The sequence below is a fragment of the Trachemys scripta genome, chromosome 2 (assembly GCF_013100865.1).
Source record: "Trachemys scripta elegans isolate TJP31775 chromosome 2, CAS_Tse_1.0, whole genome shotgun sequence".
Taxonomy (NCBI): domain Eukaryota; kingdom Metazoa; phylum Chordata; order Testudines; family Emydidae; genus Trachemys; species Trachemys scripta.
This window is the reverse complement of record NC_048299.1, coordinates 261,403,839-261,425,577: the sequence shown is the minus strand read 5'-3', so window position 1 is coordinate 261,425,577 and position 21,739 is coordinate 261,403,839. Positions and strand designations below refer to the sequence as shown.

Sequence of the window (21,739 nt, the reverse complement as noted above, 5' to 3'; positions counted from 1 at the left end):
TCCCCTCCCTCAAGACGAAAGTGCATGACAGTGAATACCTAGTGCTAGGCATTTCAGACTGTTTACAGGCTTCTAGAATTCCCAGGCACATCAGGACAGGGCCTTCTGGCTGTTTCCAAATGGACAGCCAGGACTTTTATAAGTGTACCTTGGTTTCAGAGTCTATTTGTTATATGTAAACACTTGCCAGAAAAACACCCCTTGGGCATGCTCAGTAATGTTCAGCTCCTTGCAAAAGGCAAGGGGAAAGTCACATGTGATAACAGTGAGAAGTCCATATGTGACTATTCTTAGCCCTGGAATGTATACAATGCCTCATTGCCTGGTGGTTCTTTCACAAAGCTCCAGAAAGCAGCGAAAGTGCCTTCAGAATAAACAAATCCAGAAATGATCCTCTATGAATCACTTACCAACAGAAAGAAACATCTTGAGGGTATACAGTTTTTGCTCATGTACTAGCTATGGAAAATCTCAGCAGAGACTAAAGGACACCAAGTGAGTGAATGCAGTGAAGGACAACATAAGGTAAACATTTCTACCATGTGATTTCACTGCAGATTGAACAGTCAGATTGTCATGAAGATAGCCATCTTATTGTTCTGCCTGGTACATTGTTTAGTCGTGTGTCTGATTAATATAACAAACAACAACTAAGCAGAGTTAATAAATAACCATTTTAATGCAGATTCCCAGTCTCTAGAGTTTAGTTTGTCCTGTTGCAGAGTTTAGCTCTGCCAGATTTACATTCTTCAGTAATGACTAACTCTAAGGGAAAGAGACATAAGTTACTAAATTGCGAATACTTTAAAAATAGCGAAGAAAAGGCTGAGCACATTTATTAGACATGTTTAAAATGAACATACAATTTGCTCAGGGCTTTTCCCTTTAGCCCCAAGTCAGCAAGATCATTTTAGTGCTTATGCTGTGTGTGAGGCTCACAGAAGATGCCGACCTCACATCCGATACCTTTAAAAAACAAACAAACAGATGCTGAATGACCTCGTGGCTTGTATACTCCCTTCCCACTGCACTTAACCAGTGTTCTTATTTCTGTGCGCAAACAGAGAGAGAATATTTAGAGTAACCATCAATGTTCTGATCCCTAGCCCCTTTGGAGCTGGGCATTTATATAAAAGCTGCTAAGAATTTGTCTTCCCTGCCAAGCCCAATATTCCTCTCTCTCACATTTCGCTATGGAGGAAGAATCTGCAAAGGACCTTCTCTTCAAAGACCAGGACTTCTCCTCTGAACTATTGAGGCAGCTCAACGTTTTAAGGCAAAACGGGATGTTGACTGATGTTACTCTCTGCACTAGCGAGTTTGAAATCCCTTGCCACAGGAATGTGCTGGCTGCAAGCAGTCCTTACTTCAAGGCAATGTTCTGTAACAACTTTAAAGAGAGTTGCCAGGCAAAAGTTGACTTGAAAGGCATTGACTCCAATATTTTGTATCAGATTGTCCTTTATGTTTACACAGGAGAGATTCTTATAACAGCCGAGAACGTCTTGTACCTAATGGAGGCCACTTCCATGTTACAGTACATTAAATTGTTCCAGGCCTGCTCCTTGTACCTCCAGGACCAGCTGACTCCTGAGAATTGCCTGAGCATGATAAGGCTCTCTGAAATCTTTAACTGCCAGAATCTCAATAAGAAAGCCAAGGAGATGGCTCTGAAATATTTTCCTGAAGTAGCCTCTTCTGAAGACCTGAAGGAGCTTTGTGCATTGGAGTTGATCAATTACCTTGGGGACGATGAGCTCTGTGGTGAGGAGGAACAAGTGTTTGAGACACTCATGGTTTGGATCCGGCACGATCTCCAGGCGCGACAGGGCTATATCCAAGATTTGTTCAAGAAGGTCCGGCTTCAATACGTCCACCCAACCTTCCTTTTCCACTTCATTGCCAATGACTCCCTCATTCAGTCTTCACCCGCTTGTAGAAGCATCCTGGAATCAGCTAGGAGACAGATGTTTTCATTATACAGCACCAGCACTCCTGACATCAAACCCATGTGGCACGTTCCCCGCAGATATTCGTACCAAGAGTTCCTCATAATCATTGGTGGCAGGAAGGACAACCAGACGACAACCAGGGACGTCCTCCTATATGATGAGAAGACCAACCAGTGGCTGAGCCTCGCCAAGCATCCTGTGCGCCTTTACAAAGCCTCTGCAGTGAGCTTGCATAGCAATATCTATGTGCTAGGAGGGATGCCTGTTAGCTGTGAGAAAAGTCCAGTCAGTGATAATGTTCATATTTTCTCCCTCAAGCTAAATCAGTGGAGGTTAGTTGAACCCATGCTGGTTCCACGCTATTCTCACAGGAGCATAGCCTATAAGAACTACATTTTCTCAATTGGAGGAATTGGAGAGAACCAGGAAATTCTGAATTCCGTGGAGAGGTACGACAGCATTTATAACATCTGGGAGAACATGGCAAACATGCCCGTTGCTGTCCTTCACCCTGCCGTTGCAGCTAAAGACCAAAGAATTTATCTCTTTGGAGGGGAAGACATTATGCAAAACCCTGTCCGTCTAATACAGGTAAATTGTCACTCCTGCTCATCTTATGTGCATTTCCTCCAGGGTATTCAGTACTGACACACAAGCCCAGCTGGTAAAATCAAAGCCCAATATAGAACTGAATTTGCAATGAGTCTTATGCAGTAGAAGGGAAGATACACATGCTAAGTTGGAAATGCTCATTCAGGGAAGTCCAGTATGTAGGAAATGATGTTTAAATACTTTTATATTTCCACAAGAAGCCTTTTTTATTGTTAAGTCCCAAACCCTGAGGCCCTTCTGAGGTTTTACTCAGTCCTTTCTCAGGCAGATTCCCACTGGTTTCAATGAGAGTTTGCCTGATTGAGTAAAACTGAGTAAAGATCTCAGGGTCAGCTCTATGTGATTTTAGTGCTTGTGAAAGGTGTCATTTTGACAGTCTTGCAAACTGATGCCCACTCAGGCCCTGAGTCCAGGAACTTAACCACATGGCTAACTTTATATGGGAGTATTTCCATTGAAGTCAGTGCTCACTATTAGGCAGGTGCTTAAGTTCCTGGCTGAATCTGGGTCTCAGTCTTTTGTCTCTCCTCAGACAGTATCAGCAAAGACACCAGTTGTGATGGTGGTTACTGTGATATGGATTCCTATTCACTAGGACCAGGACTGGAACTGCCATTTCATCTCACACAAGTCAATGGTTCCCAGTGGCCCATGCACTCCCTACTGAAGGGTTGTAGGGTTCTAGTTGGTCACTTGACACTGGCTCTCCACTTCCCTGCCAGATGTAAAACTGTTTTAAAAGGAGGCAAAAATACATTAAATACTTTCATATTTAATGTGTTAGTCATGTGTTAATATTGCTTTTCCTGGCAAGGGTAACCGACTGGTCAGTGTGTTTCTTGTATCCCCCGACGTGCCCAATCCACAGAGGATATGAGTCTGTTACAGCTCTCAGAGAGAGCCTAGCTGTTTAGCTCAAGCTGAAAAGACATGCTTTTAATTCTGCAGGTCCCTTGTTCAACCTATAGTGTCAACGAAGGTGGTAGAGGTTGCCTCATGAGGGCTTGTCCAAGATTTAAACCATCATGGACCTCAGATGCTCAGAGGATGAGATTCCTCTACTCAGAGGAAGCATATATCCCATGCTATGTGTCCCTCTCAGATCCTCTGTGGATCAGACACAGAGTCTGTTACAGCTCTAAGCTACAGATCCTGTTTTTTTAACTCTGGAAGTCCCTGGTTCAATCGCTGTTGACCAAGATGGCAGCATCACATAATCAACTCTGTACTTCCCCCAGGGACGTAATTCAGTTGTCAGTGGAAGTTAGGTGCAGAGGTGCAGGTGGGGAGATGTCACCGAGACAATCACTTAGTAGATGTGGTTGATACATTTGACCCTCCAAACTAACAACAAGAGCCACATTTGAACTGTTGACACAGAGATGAATGAGTTATGTTGGATGAAGGTTCACTTACTGAGCAGATGGGTCTAACAAATATTTATTAAGGCAAAACTCAGTGAATAGTGATCAATTACTCACAAGTGGGAAGCTTATCAGAATGATCTCATCACAGTTACCTCCAACACTGGACAATACAACTTCAACCTCCCTTTGTTAAACAAATTTATTTATAACTGTTATATTTTCTTATACATATGTATTAGTTTCTCATTTTCACGTTAACTCTCCTCCCCTATCAGTACAGATTCAAACTGTTAGTTCAAACCAATTTGTTCTAGTTTTTTAGTTACTTTAGTTTTTTCTTGGTTTTGCCAGCATGAATACTCCGTGCTTTCTTATACATACACAGTTCTACTTATGCTTATGATGTTACGTGTTATCAGAACAGACTCTTAAAATCCACAGCAGGCTTCTGTCAGGCCTAAACGTGCCTTCGCTCCCAACTGGTCAAGGTTTCCATTATCAATTCTCTGTGCTAACCTGGCCCACACCAATCAGCAACATGAATACAATGGCTGGGTCAATTGGATGACTGTCATCAGAACTATGTAAAATTAGGACTCTTTTTTCCAGAGGGGACAGATTAGCAAATAATTTGTGGGGAAATGTTCTCCATTTTTCAACAACCCAATGCAATACATTGTTGGTTCATTAACATGCACAAAAACTAACAAGTAAGTAGCCATTTCTGTAGGTGTGATTGCCTGCTGAAATGCTGCGTACTTTACAGTGTGTATCTTTATGTACTTTTCAGGTTTACCACATATCCAGGAACATGTGGTTTAGAATGGAGACCAGAATGGTGAAGAATGTTTGTGCACCAGCAGTGGTGATTGGAGACCGGATTATCATTGTTGGAGGTAAGCAGTCTAGGTCATGCATGTCAGCTGCATAAGACTAACTCCCATGGAATTTGACATACTTACTTATCAATGGTTTCTTTACATCTTTAATACATTCTGAGGCAACCAACTTGCTGAGGCAATTTCTTTTATGTGAAGGGATAGTAAAATGAGGCAATGTTGTCACGTACCTTTGCAGCCCACACAGGATGAAAGGGGACAAACAGTACCCCCTACTTCCCATGTGCAGGCTACTACACCATTGGTCACAGCAGGCTTGCCGGCTGCTACCATCTCCCGGGAGGTCAGCAGGCAGAGAGAGGTAGCTAATGGCCAGGGCCTGAACTCTAACCTCCCCACCCAAAAGAGAAAGCCAGCCTGTGGGGGAAGTAATCTACATCTGGTAAAGGGCTAATGCAGATTAATTCTCTTCTAGAGTAAGGAGGGAACCAGCACAGGAAGTGGATATGAGAGCATCACAGTTCCTTCCCAGTTTTGGTCCTGAGGTGATGCAGCTGTGTGCTACTTCTCAGGGGGAAGTGACACTTTAGCTCCATGGTGTTTTACAGAAACAAAAACTGATTTTGCCACACTTGCTCTTGTTGAGTAGCAGCACTGCACTACACTCCATGGGTTTCAGTGGGACTGCTTGTGGAGCAGCATGCTATTCATGTGTACAGTAAGGGCTTGTCTACATGGGAACAGCCAAGAAAATCCGATTTAACTAAATGTGTAAATTTAAAGTGGTTTAGTTAAAATGCATTAAAACACTGCATGAACACCCTCATTCAGAATGAAAGTGGCCTTGATTCAGTGTAGCTTAATTCACTGTAAACTAAACCAAATTAAGGCCAGTTTAGTTCTGAATGAGGGTATTCACCAGGGTTTTAATGCATATTAATTAATTCACTTTAAATTAACACATTTAGTTAATTCAGATTAACATTCCAGGATCTCCCCTGTAGGCAAGCTCTAGGACTATTTTACCAGTCGAGGAATACCAGTATACTAGTGCTCCTACTATGGCACGGCTATACTAGCAAAGTTGCTCTCTGTACCAATCGAGTAAAACCAGCCACCATGAGCGAAATAAGGTACAGCTGTACAAATGCAGTTTTGCCAGTATAACTGCATCTATTCTAAGAGCTTCTGCCAGCTCAGCTACACCAGTCACAAATCACACCCCTCACCCACACAGAGAAGATTAAGGGGTGGCTTTATCACAGTTTATAAGTACCTACCCGGGGAACAAATATTTGATAATGGGCTCTTCAGTTTGGCAGAGAAACATAGAACACAATCCAACGAATGGAAGTTGAAGCTCGACCAGTTCAGACGCGGAATAAGGTACACAGTGAGAGTAATTAACCATTGGAACAATTTACCAATGATGGATTCTCCATCACTGACCATTGTAAAATTGGATGCTTTTCTAAAAGGTCTGCTCTAGGAATTATTTTGGGGACCTTCTATGGCCTGTGTTATATAGCTCAGACTAGATGAACACACTTGGTCCTTTCTGACCTTGGAATCTATGAATAGCTATGCCAGCAGAAGTTTGTAGGGTAAGCATGGCCTAACTGACTTACCCAAGATCAAACAGGAAGTTTGGCATGGAGCAGGAATTTGAACCAAGGACTCCCAAGTCCCATATTGGCACCCTAACCACTAGACCAGCCTTCCCTTCCTTGAAGCTATTGGACTATTCACAGAGAAAGCTACTACTCAAAGGAGGGGGAAGAGTCCTGAGCCTGAGTAAACCCGTCAGGATTAGGTCCCAAGGATAGCAGGGGAAGCAAAGTATTCTGATATCAGACCACAGCAAAGAAGTAGGTAAAAAGGATTTTCAACTCTTACCTTCAAATGTATTTATCTGATGCGCTTGTGTGGACCCAAGTATTCTGCTGATGAGCTTAAGGCCTAAACTGTGTTTAAAAATTATTTATTTAACAAAAACCACAAAAATCCAAATTAATGTTAAACATATTCCATTCTCCTTTAAAGCAGAGAGATTTATGGCAGATAAGTTGTCATTTACCAGCAATTACACCAAATGATTGGCCAAATTTTTCTGGTTTAGCAACAGCTGAAATTACAAAACATAATACTGTTTTTTTAAAAAAACGGCATTCACCACATTTCAAGGTTACCTTGCAAAACAACTCAGAATGAAAGAAGGGAGAACATGCTGGGTGAACAACAAGAGTCTTGGGGCTTGTCTACATGGCATGTTAGTCCTCACTAGAGGGATATAAATTTTAGTGCGCACGAGTGTGTTGTGCGCTAATTGGCCTGTGTGGAACCTGCTGGCATGCACTAAAAATCCCCTGCTGCAAGTTACTATAGTGCTGTTTGAAACAGTATTTCATTAACATGCACTAGAGAACTTTTCATATGTGCCAGCAAGGCCCACACAGCCCTGGTAGTGTGCAACATGCTAGGGCACACTAGAATTTACATCTCTCTAGCACAGACTAGTGCACCTCATGGACAAGCCCCGTTTTTAGCTAGAAGCCTACATTTTTCCCTCGCCCACCACTTTTAAGTTCTTTTTGCAGTATCTACTAGTGGGCCCTGGATCAGGCTTTGAGACAGAATTAGGGTTAGGCTTTAGGTTCTGATCCGATAGGGCCAAAAGCTCATGAGACCAGCTCCAAATATCTGGAAACTTGTGAGATAAGCTGCTCTCACAAAATCTGGCCACATTGAGCTGGAACTGGAAAACAGATTTCTTTCAGTGTTGGATCCGACCCCAAACCGAAGCTGCTAGAGGTGCAGTCAGACCCAGGGATCCGAGTTGGAATACAATCCCCACACCGCCCCCAAAATTCCAAAGTGCTCATACCTGAGCTGCTGGTTTGGGGCTCTCTCTACATTTTGTGTAACACTAAAGGCAATTAGACAAAGCTGTCAGATAAAGATTTTAGGACTTTTCATCACTTCAGAAGAAAAACAATAAAGAGAGATTCCATGTGAACATGCACCTTTGGGGCCAAATTCTACCCCTTAAGACGCTGACATAGATGGCTTGCATTGATTGAGCTGAAGTTCTGACTTAAATTAAGGGGATCCCTTTCACACATGAAACAGAGAACAGAACTAGGCCCTTAAAGGGAATTCTCAATACCTGACTCAATGGCCAGTCCTTGAATGTTCCCAGCCATGAGGAAGCCTGAGATGATGATGCTCAAATGCCAATAGAGGACTGTAAATAGAGGTCACAATGGGTAAGCCAGGGGAGAAAACTGGGAAGAGGAATAAAACTCACTGCTCTTTCATGTGATGCTGCTCATGCAGTATTTAGCTTCTTTTATAATTCAGGCCAAGGATTTTTTTCTTTCCAAAGCCAGCTGCCATGTTAGTGATAAACTAACTACTGTCCATGGGAAGAAAAGAAAAAAGAAAAAAAAAAAAAAGACATCCTCTCTGTTTGAAAGGGACTGGGAAGCTATAGGCCCCCTCAGAACTAACCTACCCATATTCTGGAAACCAAGTACTGACAAGGAGTTCCAGAGACATTGGCCAGCAGGGGGATCCCCCAACAGTACAGCTCTATCGCCAGGAAGGTGGACATGGGGCAGGAGGGGGAGCATCTCTGGCAGAACAGATGCCTAGGCTCCAGCAGATCCCCTGAGATCCATACAGGCTAAAGGGACCTACAGATTTAGGGAGCTGGCCAGCTTGTTCTGGTGCCTCTTCTGGGGAGGAAAACCTCTCCCCCTCCTCACTCGAGGGAATGATCTGGTGGGAAGTCCACAAGTGAAAAGTTATGGTGTTTTCACTCCTGTATGAATGAATAATTAATACAGGGTACAGAATGGCTCTCAGAACAGGGATACATAGCCTTATTTGCCATTGATACCAATGGGAGTGGTCTGTATATTTCTGAGACCAGCACTGGGGCCGAAGTTCATATATTCAGCTAGCAGAAATACACTGGGGTTTGCAAAACAGAGTCAGAAAACTGGAAGCACAAACTGTGCTTGACAGAGCTACAGTCTGATCTGGTACAGCTAATCCTACATTCTATCTGCATATATCAGGGGTTTTATAGCATTTCCAAGTGCTCAGATACTACGGTGAAAGGACAACTTGGATAGCTAGACATACATCACAACTGTGATATATTAGTACTTCCCAGGTAAATTAGATGTGCCTAGTGAAGCCCATAGTCAAAATTAACCAACCATATAATTACAAGATTGAAAAGGGTCTGGAGATTAGCAGAAAATATGTTGTTATCCCTTCTGTTGGATTTAGACTTTAACTACCATTCACCTCTTCCATTCCCTGATTTGTGTGTAGGGTACACCCGGAGAATAATCGCCTACGATACTAAGGCCAACAAGTTTGTTAAGTGTGCAGACATGAAGGACAGACGGATGCATCACGGAGCTGCTGTGATCAAAAACAAGCTATATGTTACTGGAGGGCGCTGTCTGACTGCAGACAATACAATCCAAGACTCTGATTCATTGGAGTGCTATGATCCTGAGACTGACACATGGACTTCGAAGGGGAAACTCCCACACAAACTCTTTGACCATGGATGCCTTGCTCTTCAGTGTGTCCCCTATTCCAACCTCCTGTAAAGGAATCTTGTGTTACTCTGGCCCAGAGGGCCCAAATTGCTGGGTATGGTGCATATGGAAAGTACTAGCAACTGTCCCAATCATCTGCCAGTGAAGCAAGCAAAGAAGGCAGTCATCTCCAGGGTGCTGTGTGCAAAAGGCCATGAATTCTCAGATCTATATGTACATACTGCAGCAAAATGGGATGTAATTTGCTGTAAAATACTGGAGTACATACTGTATTGCCAACAGTCCCACCCTGAGGTCCCTACTCAGATTTTACTCAAGCAATTGGAGTAAAAACTGTGCAAGAGCCTCAGGATTTCGCAGAGTATAACGTGTTTTGGAAGATGATAGAAATGCTGAAGTCTCGGGGGAAACATGTCACAACAAAGTTGCTAATGTATTTATAACACGGCCCTCTACTTGACAGAAACAGGACTCCTCAAGTGTGTGTCGTAGCCCGGATACTAACAGGATTTCTCCTTTAGTTCTGGTGGCAGGGGCTTTAGGAATAGGAGGATCTGAGTTCTATCCCCCACCCCTCATGAAGTTCTGAGTAGCCATGTGATGCTAAATATCCATGGATTTGCTACAATACTCATCTAGTAACAGGGAAAACCTTTCTGCCATCAGTTAATGCTAAAACAAGGGCTTTGAAAAATGAACAGGTTATATAGGAAGGTAGGGAAGAAATGACTACATTTTATGTTCCACATCACAAATTAGAGAGGAACAAAACCCCAATCCTTGACTCTGAACCCTTTCAAGTGTTGGTGAGATGGAGATTTGAATCCCTAGAGCTGACCACTGTCCTGGTGACTGGAGGAAAGTGGGTCAAGATCTCTTTAAGAATTTTCTCTTCTATCTTCTCCCTTAAGGAACAAGAGAAGGGTTGCCAACCCTCCAGGATTGGCCTGGAGTCTCCCGGAATTGGCATTGATCTCCTGGTGACTATTGACAGCAATCCAGGAGATTTTAATAGTTTATTTTAAGAAAATAACATTATGTCACATTGGGGAAAAATCTCTCCCGGAATAGCTTCAGTCAGAGTTGGCAACCCTAGAAGAGAAGAAGGAAATGAAGAGAGGGGCACAAGAAGCCCAAAAGTTGTCTACTTGTTTCTTCTTTTTGGAGAGAAGAAGAGAAAGCTTCCAGTCCTCTCTCTACGTCAGGGATTACAATGAAGTCAGACATAGAGGTTGGCTAGGAAGCTGCTAAACCACAGGAACTCCTGTACAGCTGGAAAAACGAGGGTAACAGATGCAAGACAGTGGATCCAGAAGAGAAGATATATTTGCAGGGAGCCACTCTCTTCCCCTCGCAAAAACTAAAACAAAACCTACCATCTGATAGTGAAAATGTCCTGGACTCTCAGACCAGTCAGCATAAACTGTTGAGACAGTGAGGGGTTTTCATGGCAGCTGGTGATCGGCATCTAGGGAAAGGATGTCCGATACGCAATACTGTGCTCATTGTAACAAGGCCTTACAGGAGTGCAGACGAGTATGAGGAACTGATAGGCTAATGGAAAGTAGTTGAATCAGAGGGGGAAATTACATTTCAAGTGGCTAGTTTTAATGCTGCAACAGAAAATTGTTCCCTATAAAGCAAATGGTGATGTGATTTTGCTACTTGTGGTTTTTGCCAGCTCTTCCCTTCTGGCAATCTGAGTAAACCTACATAAGAGGAAGTGGGGATGATCACAGGTTCCACCTAGGGTGACCAGATAGCAAAGGTGAAAAATCAGGACAGGAGGTGGGGGGTAATTGGCACCTCTATAAGACAAAGCCCCAAATATCAGGAATGTCCCTATAAAATCAGGACATCTGGTCAACCTAATTCCACCCTTCAGCTCCTAAACTTTCCACCAAGGGCCTGCCAAGTCTGCATTTTCTCCATGGAATTGGACTGCTTGTGAATGCCAGTTGCGGTATTTTTTTTGAGCAGTCAGGGGTTGTGGAACTTCCCAAAATACCGCAACCCACACTGCTCAAAAAATACCACAGCTGGCATTCACAACACAAGTAGCCCATGTACCCCCCTGCAAATGCCACATGCGGGGCGGAGGCAGATCCGGTCCTCCGTTCACGTTCTGGATGCTGAGCTCTCTCCACACCCCAATTGGTCCCTCCTCTTCATCTGCAGCTGGTGGATCCCACCTGCCCTGCCAGGTAAGCAGAGCTGCCAAGCGCCTCTCAGCCAGGCCGCCTGCCCCACTGCAGGGCCTCAGAGCCTGGCCAGGAGGGGTGACAAGGCCAGGTCCTGGCTCCCTGCCCTGGGAAAGGAGAGAGGCCTGTAGGGAGGCTGACTGACAGGCTGGCGCTGCATCCTGGGGCTGTGCTACTCGCCCTGCCACTGTGACAGAGTGCAACACTGTCCCCAAACTTGAGTGTGAGACCACAGGTACCTTTTCCAGCATCCCCCATGTACCTCTACCAGTACACACACACACCTATCCCACATCCCCCCAAATACCTCTCCCAGTACACCCTCCAGATACCCCCTGCAATACCCCCCCATATACCCCTCCCAGTACAGACACACCCATCCAGCATCCCCAACTATCCCTCCCAGTACACCCTCCAGCATCTCCAAATACCTCCTCCAGCACCCTCCATATACCCCTCTCAGTACACACATCCCCATCCCCCACACACCCCAAATACTCCCTCCCAGTACACCCTCCAGCACCTCCAAATACCCCCTGCAGTACCCCCATATACCCCTCCCATTACAGACACACCCATCCAACATCCCCCCAACTATCCCACCTAGTACACCCTCCAGCACCTCCAAATACCCCCTGCAGTACCCCCCATATACTCCTCCCAGTACAGACACACCCATCCAGCATCTCCCCAACTATCCCACCTAGTAAATCCTCCAGCACCTCCAAATACCCCCTCCAGCACCCTCCCAATATACACACACCCCTCCAGCACCCCCCAGTATTTCCTCCCACTACCCATGCACCCCTCCAAATACCCACTCCAGCACTCCCCAAATGCCCCACTAGTACACACATGCCCCTCTAGCACCACCCCAAATACTCCCTCCCAGTACACACACACCCCTCCAGCAACCCCAAATGCCCCTCCAAGTACACACACACACACACCCCTACAGCATCCCTCCCAACACCCCCTCCAGCACTCCCCAAATACCCCCTCCCATGAAATACACACCCTTCCAGCACCTACCAGCATCGGGGTTTTGATTTTGAATTTGACTGTCATCTCACAGCTTTGTTGCTGATGTGGACAAACCCCTGCTGGGGCTTGTAGCTTTTTAAAAAAAAAAAAATCAAATTTGTACTAGCTAACTAAGGAAAGCTTTTTGTTTGTTATTTGATGTATAGACCAATGTGTTAATAAAAAAAAACAAAAACAACTTTGTTTCAATAAAATGTATTGGGTTACTTTTGGGCTAGTTTTTAATTGATTTGGGGCTATTAATGGAGTAAAAATCTGGCGACCCTTTTCTCTACTGTCTTACAACATGTGCAGGTGTCAACATCTGTGCAAAGTAGGGGCCAAACATGGGACTTGCCAAACCAGATCAGACCAGATATCCATCTAGTTCAGCATCTGGTCTCCTACAGTGGCCAGCACCAGACACTTCTAAAGGCAAAAGAATCCCTGTACTGAACAATTATGTTCATAATAATAATAAAATAATTGGTTTATGCTTTGAAGTGTGAGGATTTTCTTGAACCTACATAAAGTAGCTGTCAATGATCTCATAATCCATATAAGGGTCTGGCTGCGGCTGGCCCATATGCAGAGAGCAGGGGCAGAACACATCAGGCTTAGCCCTGTAGCACTCAGTGGACTTCAGGGCCTGTTTTCTCCAGGGTGCACAATGATCCCTCTTTCTCCCCTGTACCGCCAAGTGAGGACAGTGACAATCTAGTCCTGAATGACTGTGGGCCTGCCCTTGTAGTCCTCCTGCACACAGACTCCAAATCTGCTGCCCATCACACAAGCAATGCAGGATTGGGCCCTATGTAGGTGCAAAAACAGACACACAACGTTTCAACGTTGGGCAATACTCCAGATTCTCTGTCAAGTTAAGTCCTGCAGAGAGAGGGTATGTGCTCTGTCTAATGTGGCTTTGAGCCATTCCTGTATCTCACAGTATGGATGGTGATCAAGAATGAGAGATTTCAACCCAAAGGATACAAAAACTTTCAAAAAATGCCTGAAACTGTTTACAGAACCAGAACTTAAGCAGAGCAACCACCCTACTAACCAGGGCCTGATTGTGCAGTCCTTACTCCTGGGTGTCAACGGCAAACTTTCTTGAATAAGAACTGCAAGGCTGGTTTTACTGTCAACGTTGTTATGGAGTCATTACCTCCATTTCTAAAGTGCCCATCACTGTAGTGTTGGGACACTCATACTAATACTCCTCACTTATGCCGTGTTTTCCATCTGAGGATTACAAGGTGCTTTACAAATATGAAGGAAGCATCACAGCACTCTGTGGAGGTATTTCCTGCTATCACTCAGGCTACATCTACACTACGGGGGGGGGGGTGTCAATTTAAGATACGCAAATTCAGCTACGTGAATAGCGTAGCTGAATTCGACCTATCGCAGCCGACTTACCCTGCTGTGAGGACGGCGGCAAATCGACCTCTGCGGCTTCCCGTCGACGGCGCTTACTCCCACCTCCGCTGGTGGAGTAAGAGCGTCGATTCGGGGATCGATTGTCGCGTCCCAACGGGACGCGATAAATCAATCCCCGAGAGGTCGATTTCTACCCGCCGATTCAGGCGGGTAGTGTAGACCCAGCCTGAGACACAGAAGGGTTAAGTCGACCTTGTGACAGAGTAGGGAGTATTAACCTGGTCATGTTGCAGGGGAGTTTTACTAGTTTACTGTCTTCTGCTAACCCGGGGCGTGCCTGCGTTTCCCTGGGGTACTGCACCAACACTAGATGGTGATGGGAAATAAGGGTGTGACTTCACTGAGGGATGATTCTTGACGGCCAGCACTTAAACGATGCGGCTGCCCTTCGTAACCTGAGCCCAGGAGGAGGTTGGGGCCAGGTGACACCTTCTGCCCGGGAAACTGGGCAAAGGCTGGAAGAGGAGCCGGGGGTGTGGCTGTGTGAGGCAGCAGGAAGGGGTGTCAGTTTGGAGCTGGCTGGGGAGACGGGGGGAGGCCCAGAACCTGGATCTGGGCTCCCCTCCCCCCAAGAGGGACCTGACTGAGGAGTCCTGTTTTCTGTACCTACAAGCTCTGTTTTAGACTGTGGTCCTGTCTTCTAATAAACCTTCTATTTTACTGGCTGGCTGAAAGTCACAGTGAATTGCAGGAAGTGGGGGGTGCAGGGCCCTGACTCCCTCACACTCCATGACAGACCTACATTTCCAAAGGCATCCATTAATTTTGAGCTTGATTTCCTGCTGTTCCCACTGAAGTCAGTTGGAGTTGTGAGTGCTCAGCATTTCCAATGTTTCATTTTCAGGTGTCCCAAGTTGGGCACGAAATATGCAGGCCCTCAGCATTCTTACCATTCTTACATTCTTACCAATTTAGGCCTCCATAACTTGCCTAGGATCACAGGGGAAGTCTGTGGCAGATCCAGAAAAAGAACTCACATCTCCTAGTCCTATGTCTTAACCACATGACTACCCTTCCTCCCTGTACCAAGGACCTGACCCAGAGACCACTGAAGTCAATGACAGTCTCTCTATAGACTTTAACAATGAACTTTGGATCAGGCCCCAACTGCTGACTACTTAGCATGGGTTGTCTCTAATCCTGCTGTTTATAACAGCAAATGTTTAGCATTTGAGTCATTTTATGGGAAGGGAAAAATTTCTGACAAAAAACCCCCAAAACTTTCTGTTTCTCTCTCTCAAATGAGAAAGGAGATAAAGTTTCCTCTTAAACTTCCTTCTGTTTTGGTCACTAAAAATTTAAAGCTACGTATCGCTGCATGGACAGTTTGTGTTATTAAGAGATTTTACTTTGATCTTAAAGGCCTTTGTAGGTTAAGCCTGTATTTTTTCATTGCAGCTATTAATCAAACAATATAATCAGTTCCAAGGGCAGTGTTTTTCTTGTGTAGTAATGTGTTTATAAAAATAATGCATTTCCTGCTCCTTTTTGATTAAACACCTGACAGATCAGGAAAAATATCAATGCATAAACTCCAAGTTCATCTTTTTGTCGTCCACTTTTTTTCAAACTGCAATGAGTTCAGTGGAAGGGGAGTCCTTTATTTAAGAACTAAACAATGTATTTTTTTTTTTTTTTAGAATAACTACAAATGGCACAGAGCAAAATCTAACTTAACAATGGCATTGTTCCTTATCACCTTTCTAGAGTCATTAATCATTAACAGTAGAAGCAAAACAGACTTTTTTATACACCCAAAACTTGAGAGCTCATAAGCAAAAGTTACATAGCTCTAGCCTCAGCTGGTATAAATCAGCATCGCTTCATTGACTTTAAGAGAGCTATGCCAAGTTGTGCCACCTGAGGATCTGACACAAATTGATTAGTGGAGTCTTTGTAATGTATTCATCAGCTATTTTTCATTAGCAAATGAAGGGTACAAAGGAAGTACAATTTATAATGAGAAATATTGCCTCAGATTCTGTGTAACACTATAAATCCACTGACGTCAACAGAAAGACTCAGAATTTACTCCAGAGTAACTAAGAGTAGAATTGGCCCATTTTGGTTACTGAAGTTTCCAAAGCTGGAGCAAAATGATAGCAAAGAAAACAACTGCTATGTCACACTCTCAAAGTCACACGCACAGTTCAGCTGTCACTTGCCTTCACAAGGATCTTTTCTATTCATGCTCCTTTTTCACTGTTGCAATAGTTTCTTAGCAGACCAAGGCACTGGATGTCTCAGGGGATTAATAACGGTCTACTGAGTCTTTTAACCACCTGATCACCAGTTCAAATCCAAAGTAACTCAGCAGAGGCTGGAAATCATTACCATTAGGCTTGGAAATCAGTGGAAACACTCATGGAGCAAGGTGCTTGGGATGAGTGCGGGCAGCAGAATCTGGTCCACAGTGAATTTTGTTTATTTAAAAGCAAGACAGTCAACCCTAAGGTAATAGTTTGTGCTACCTTTTAGGCCTCCCTAGTCTGATTCTCATTTAGGCTATGTCCTTCTGTGATTTGGCAAAGTTCCCACCCCATGCTCTTAACACACGACACAGGAGCAGCATCAAAAAACTCATCTCCTTCCTGGGTCTTGCCTAAATTGCCAACTTAAATGACAACACAATAAGTTCAGAACTTAACTTTCTCCTGAACTTGGTTTGTTTCTACGGTTTCTCCCTGTGGGGCCTCTCTGTTCCTACCCCCTGGCCCTGTTATTTGCACCATGTGCAGTCACTTACACATGTGCATAGTGGGTGTGTAATGCTGCCAATGAGAGCTCTCCACTCACACTGGCAATAGGGGTTTAACTCACCTGACACCAGTGTCAGTGACTACACAACGTGCAATGGACAGTCAGCCCCTCAAACCCTTTTTAATTAAACTCCTAGGTTGGAGTGAGTATGATTCTCCTAGTCCGGGGAGTCAGCAGAAATAGTTCTACATCACCTCCCATGTTACAGGAGATGGGGCAGCCTGGGAGTGCTAAGGGGAAAGCATGCTCAGCTAGGAGGAGCAGAACATACCACGCAGCTGATATATTACTGCACGGCGAGACTTAGCAAGAAGATGAGGGTTAAATGCAGTGCATCTACAGTGCCTCATACAGAAACTTCAGTATTAACCTCTATAATCAATATGGTGGACTAATCACTAATACACACAGGGCTGTGGAGACAAAGTCTCTGGCCCAGAAGGCTTATAGCCTAAATTAGATGGTTAACACAGTAAGAAGTAAGGTGTCAGAAGGTGCTGGAAGACAGGGGATAGATCACTTGATGATTACCTGTTCTGTTCATTCCCTCCGAAGCACCTGACTTTGGTCACTGTCAGAGACAGGATACTGGGCTGTTTGGACATTGGTCTTACCCAGTAGGGCCATTCTTATGTTCTTAAGAAAGAACTGGAAAACAAAGGGATAAGGAAGGCAACTCTGGGGAGAGCTGTATTACCATGAACTCATTCAGATAAGGTGTCCCACTGCATTAAATAGGCATTGGCCAGAATAAAAGCTGGGGAAATATATCTGCTTTGTGTTGTTATGACATATATATTTCCCCAAAAACAACATTAAAGAGTACCACAGGCTGACATGCTGCTCTGTTTACGTGTTCCTCTGATAGGGCTCTCAATCATGACACAGTGTAAGCACCATGGAATGTGGTCTTTGTCAAGAAAATTCTGCCTTTATGGAGAGAAGAGCTGAGTAAACATGACCCAGGAAACAGGCCCAAATGATCAGTGGATAAGTAACTACTAACCTGCAGCTGCATTGTAGGGGAAGTCTGGTGCACTCTTCTGTGATGACATAGGGCCTCTGTGCAGAGGCGTATGTACAATTCCGCTATGCGAGGGGGTGCGATGGATGTGGTAGAGCCACACAGAGCACGGCGAACTCATTCTGCATGAGCTGCACAGCAGTATAAAGTGCCCCAGATGGGCTACCGCTGTTTCATGCACGTTGGGCCAGGTAATAACATGAGAGGACTCCATTTTTCTAAACTAAACTGGCTCCTCAGTGAGAGAACTATTTTCAGAGGTGCTGCAACTGCAGCTAGATTTCCTGCCATGTGCACAGTCAGCTTCCCCTACGGGCCCCTCTAAGCTCTTCCCTGTTAGAACTTGTGCTCCTCCCTCCAGGTTCCATGCAATTGTGACCCCTGAGCTGTAGCTGCTTCCGTCCAATGGACCCACAACTGCTTCTCTTGGGAGGAAAGATTCCTCCCTCTGCTGACTGCACATACTTCCCCTGTGCTCCTTCTATGGGAAAGCCATGCAGAATGTAAGCTCTAGTTCAAAACCTATTGGTCAATGGGAGTCTTTCTATTAAGACTTTTATTGACTTCAGTAGGCTTTAGAATAGGGAATTAAACCAATGGGATCTACAGCCATTATCCTAAAATCCTGTAGCACTTGATAGAAAATAATATCCTTTAAGAGAAAAAAATGTAGGGGGTCAGGAGATTTTGGGCCCTCCATTAAGGTGCCATGTGTAGAACCTACAATGGGTACCTTTTTATATATTAAAATTTGGAATAAATGGAGTTTTTTCTAGTCCCTATAGGCTCTGGAGGTTTTCTCAGGTGAAATATAGTGGTGTTCAGTGAAATAAGCAGTGATTCTGCAAACAACACTTTTGCAGGGGAAAAAGGTGGGGGGAGGATACATTTTGGGATCTTTGAATTTCTAGTACACAATCATGAAATGTCATAACAGTCCAGAGTGGCTGAAAGTCCTCTGCGTTTCCTTTTGATATGGGCAAGGCTAATTAAGAGATAAAAGTTACGTGTAGCTCCAACAGGCACTCCTGTCCTGCACACAGACACCCCAGTTTCTTAGAACCTGTCACCATGAAAACGAGAATAAGACAATGGACGTGCCTACAATTATTCTTCCACACTGAGCTTTTGTTATTACAGTAGAACTTTGAACCAAGCAGGCACATTCTTCTCATGGTTTGTGCCTGGATCATGCAAATACATGTAGGTTTATGTAAATTATAACCTACTGGCAGGGTTGGATCAGAAGGCGAGACCATACACAGGTTTTAGTGAAGTTCTCCTGATAGCTGCAGATACGCTGGCAAATAAGACATGAAGGCTTCTAGGTGCAGTAGGTTGTTGCATTTGCACACAAACAGTGATTCATTCAGCATGGAGTCAGGGGAGTGGTGAATACCTGAAGATTTAGATCAGATCGGTGAATCAGTAGCATCTGGCCTAAAAGTTGCTTGTGAGGTTAAACCTATTTATTCACAAATGGAGGGTAATTTTCATAACTAAAGGGAGTGGATTATTTTTTCATAAATTCTTTGGAATAAATCCTGAGAGCTCTATTCAGATAAACTTCCATTAACGCTAGCAGAAGTTTGCCCCAGTAAAGCACAGACTGAAAAACAGCAAAGACTTAAGGGCTTGGACCTTTCCTTCCCTCCTTCCCCCATTTACTCCTAGGACCAAATTCTGCCCACCGATAAGCACAAGGAACTCCTGCTAAAACAGATTTTGGTCTCAGATACTTTGGTGTAATTCTGTTAACTTCAGCAAGGTTACTCTGGATTTAGACCAGTGCAAATGAGATCACAGTCTGCTCCACGGACTTTAATTGGGGTTTCAGATGCATACCTGTGAGTAAAACATGGCCTCTCTTTTTAATGGGTTTTTTAATCTTCTCCAAACGTCTCTTGACTCCCCTTCTTCTTTGTCCTCATTCTGACCTGTAATAACATTTAGGGTCAGATCCTCAGTTAGTGTAAATGGGTGTAGCTCTACTGAATTCCAGAGAGTTATGTAGCACGCTCAGTGGAAGGAGTATGGTCCGGAACTCCTGAATTCTACTCCAAGCTCTTGCAAAGACTTGCTGGCTGACCTTGGCTAAATCACTTTTCCCCTCTGTGTCTCATTTCCTCATTTGAGAAAGAATCTGTTAAAGTTTGTAAAATGTTAAGTACTACAGTAGTTAGTATTATCCTCTATAAACTGCCAGGGACAGCCATGACAAAATTCCATTACTGCTATTCATTAAAGAAACTGGTTTAAAAGAATATATTTTCTGCTCAGCAAGCAAAAGCATCCACCGAAATACAGTGCAACCCTTTTAAATTAATTCCTGGTAAATACAAACATTTGTGAATGAATACATTTGCAATATTACAAAAGGTAAAATGCCCTACAAATGTAACTTGGTTAAAATGGATTAGTTAGAATAATGCCTTTTCCATTCAGTGGCGGATTAGCCAATGGGCCGACGGGGCCCATGCCCAGGGACCCTAGCCAATTGGGGGGGCCCCAGAAAAATGGGCACCTCGCCCCCAGAGACATCCACCATTGGGCAGGGAAGCCTGAAGCACTGGCAGAAGCGCTGGGTGGGCGGGGCAGGGAAAGCCCTCACGTCCTGACTTCACTCCCCAGCAAAAGCGCTGGATGGGGCAGGAAAGCCCGTACCTCCCAACCCCAGCCCCTGGCAGAAGCACCAGGCAGGGTGGGGTGAAGGAAGCCCTAGCGCCCAGACTCTGGCTGCGGCCCCGGGACTGGAAGAGCTCTCGCTCCCTGTCTGGGCCTCAGGGCTGGAGGAGTTCTCACTCCCCAGAGCAGCCCCGGGGCCCTGACTGGGGGGACAGAGCTTCTCTGGTCTTAGGGCTGCCATGTGTGGAGGGGAGCAGAAAGGAGCAAAGGGGGGCTTGCAGTGGGGGAGGGGGCAGAATGGGGTGGAACAGGGGCAGAACAGTGTGGGGCTGTGGGCGGGGCCACAGGCAGAAGGGATGGAATGGGGACGGGATCCCAGGTGGAAGGTGTGTGGAGGGGGGCCCCACACTTGCTCTGGTCCAGGGCCCCATAAATCTTAATCTGCCTCTGTTTCCATGTCCCAAATCAAAGTATTTCACAAAACAGCAAAAGCTCTTTTAAAGAAATACCAGTTAAAAGAAAAGGTCTATTAAAAGAGTACAGTTTAGGTGCAATTAGCTTATATATCTACATGCTTTTGCTGTATTGTGTATCTAAATGATACTTTCCATGTAAAAATGGAATAAATTGATTATATGGCTATAAGCCCTATATAAATAGAATGAAACCCATACATTTAAGAACGTAGGCTGCATGCAGTGTTTGCAAATGGAATATGTGCACAAAGCATGCAGCATAAGTACTTTCATTTCAGCAACAGTTCCTCCATCTGATAGGATCTTAAACAATCAACCAAAACAATCCTGTTCTATCATATGCTTGGATAGAAATGTACATGAGTTGTAACACGGATGTCACCATAACTTTGATGTCGCCTTGAAACTTAGTTTTTTTAATTAAAACTAATGATGTCTATTTAGAACGCCATACATTCATTTTCTTTGTAAGTTAGCAGCTTCAGACCCTACAAAAACAGCTCCCAGTATTTACATAACACATGTCAACACATATAAAGGCTGCAGGATTGGTCCTATCATTTGTTCATCACAAGTCAAGAAGCAAGCACATTTTTTTTCTGTTCGTTCCATGTTTTTGTGCCAGCTTTTCTGAGAACTCCTTCTCTCACCCTCTTCTTGGCATCTGGTTTATTTTAAAAGGACAAAAATGCATCAGTGTTTTTCTTGTTGCGATCAAGGTTCTCCACTTACATTATTTATGGGAATCCATTCAATTCTTCTCCTCTTGGTAACTTGAATTTCATATAGAATGTGGTAACTGCAGAGATCTTGTGGGGTAGGGTTTTTGTTTTGTTTTTG

At 44.4% G+C, this 21,739-nt stretch overlaps 1 protein-coding gene across 5 annotated transcripts; it reads left to right on the top strand.

Annotated features, from left to right (window-relative positions):
- Nucleotides 1-239: 239 nt before the first annotated feature.
- On the top strand, nucleotides 240-12,773 carry KLHL38 (kelch like family member 38). Of its 5 annotated transcripts, none has more exons than XM_034763567.1 (4): nucleotides 240-525; nucleotides 1,165-2,543; nucleotides 4,722-4,827; nucleotides 9,115-9,401. In XM_034763567.1, exons 2-4 carry the CDS (start codon nucleotides 1,194-1,196, stop codon nucleotides 9,399-9,401), a joined length of 1,743 nt encoding a protein of 580 aa, XP_034619458.1. In that variant the 5' UTR covers nucleotides 240-525; nucleotides 1,165-1,193. The 5 variants fall into 5 exon arrangements, with proteins under 5 accessions (XP_034619458.1, XP_034619456.1, XP_034619459.1 ...); XM_034763565.1 differs by having other exon boundaries at nucleotides 1,107-2,543; XM_034763568.1 differs by having other exon boundaries at nucleotides 241-525; nucleotides 1,204-2,543; nucleotides 9,115-12,773.
- The last annotated feature ends 8,966 nt before the right edge of the window (nucleotides 12,774-21,739 follow it).

Coding starts and splice junctions, on each gene's coding strand:
- KLHL38 (XM_034763566.1), top strand. CDS start 1,194: ATGGAGGAAGAATCTGCAAAGGACCTTCTCTTCAAAGACCAGGACTTC. Junction 2,544..4,721: donor ACCCTGTCCGTCTAATACAG/GTAAATTGTCAC, acceptor TGTACTTTTCAG/GTTTACCACATATCCAGGAA. Junction 4,828..9,114: donor CCGGATTATCATTGTTGGAG/GTAAGCAGTCTA, acceptor ATTTGTGTGTAG/GGTACACCCGGAGAATAATC.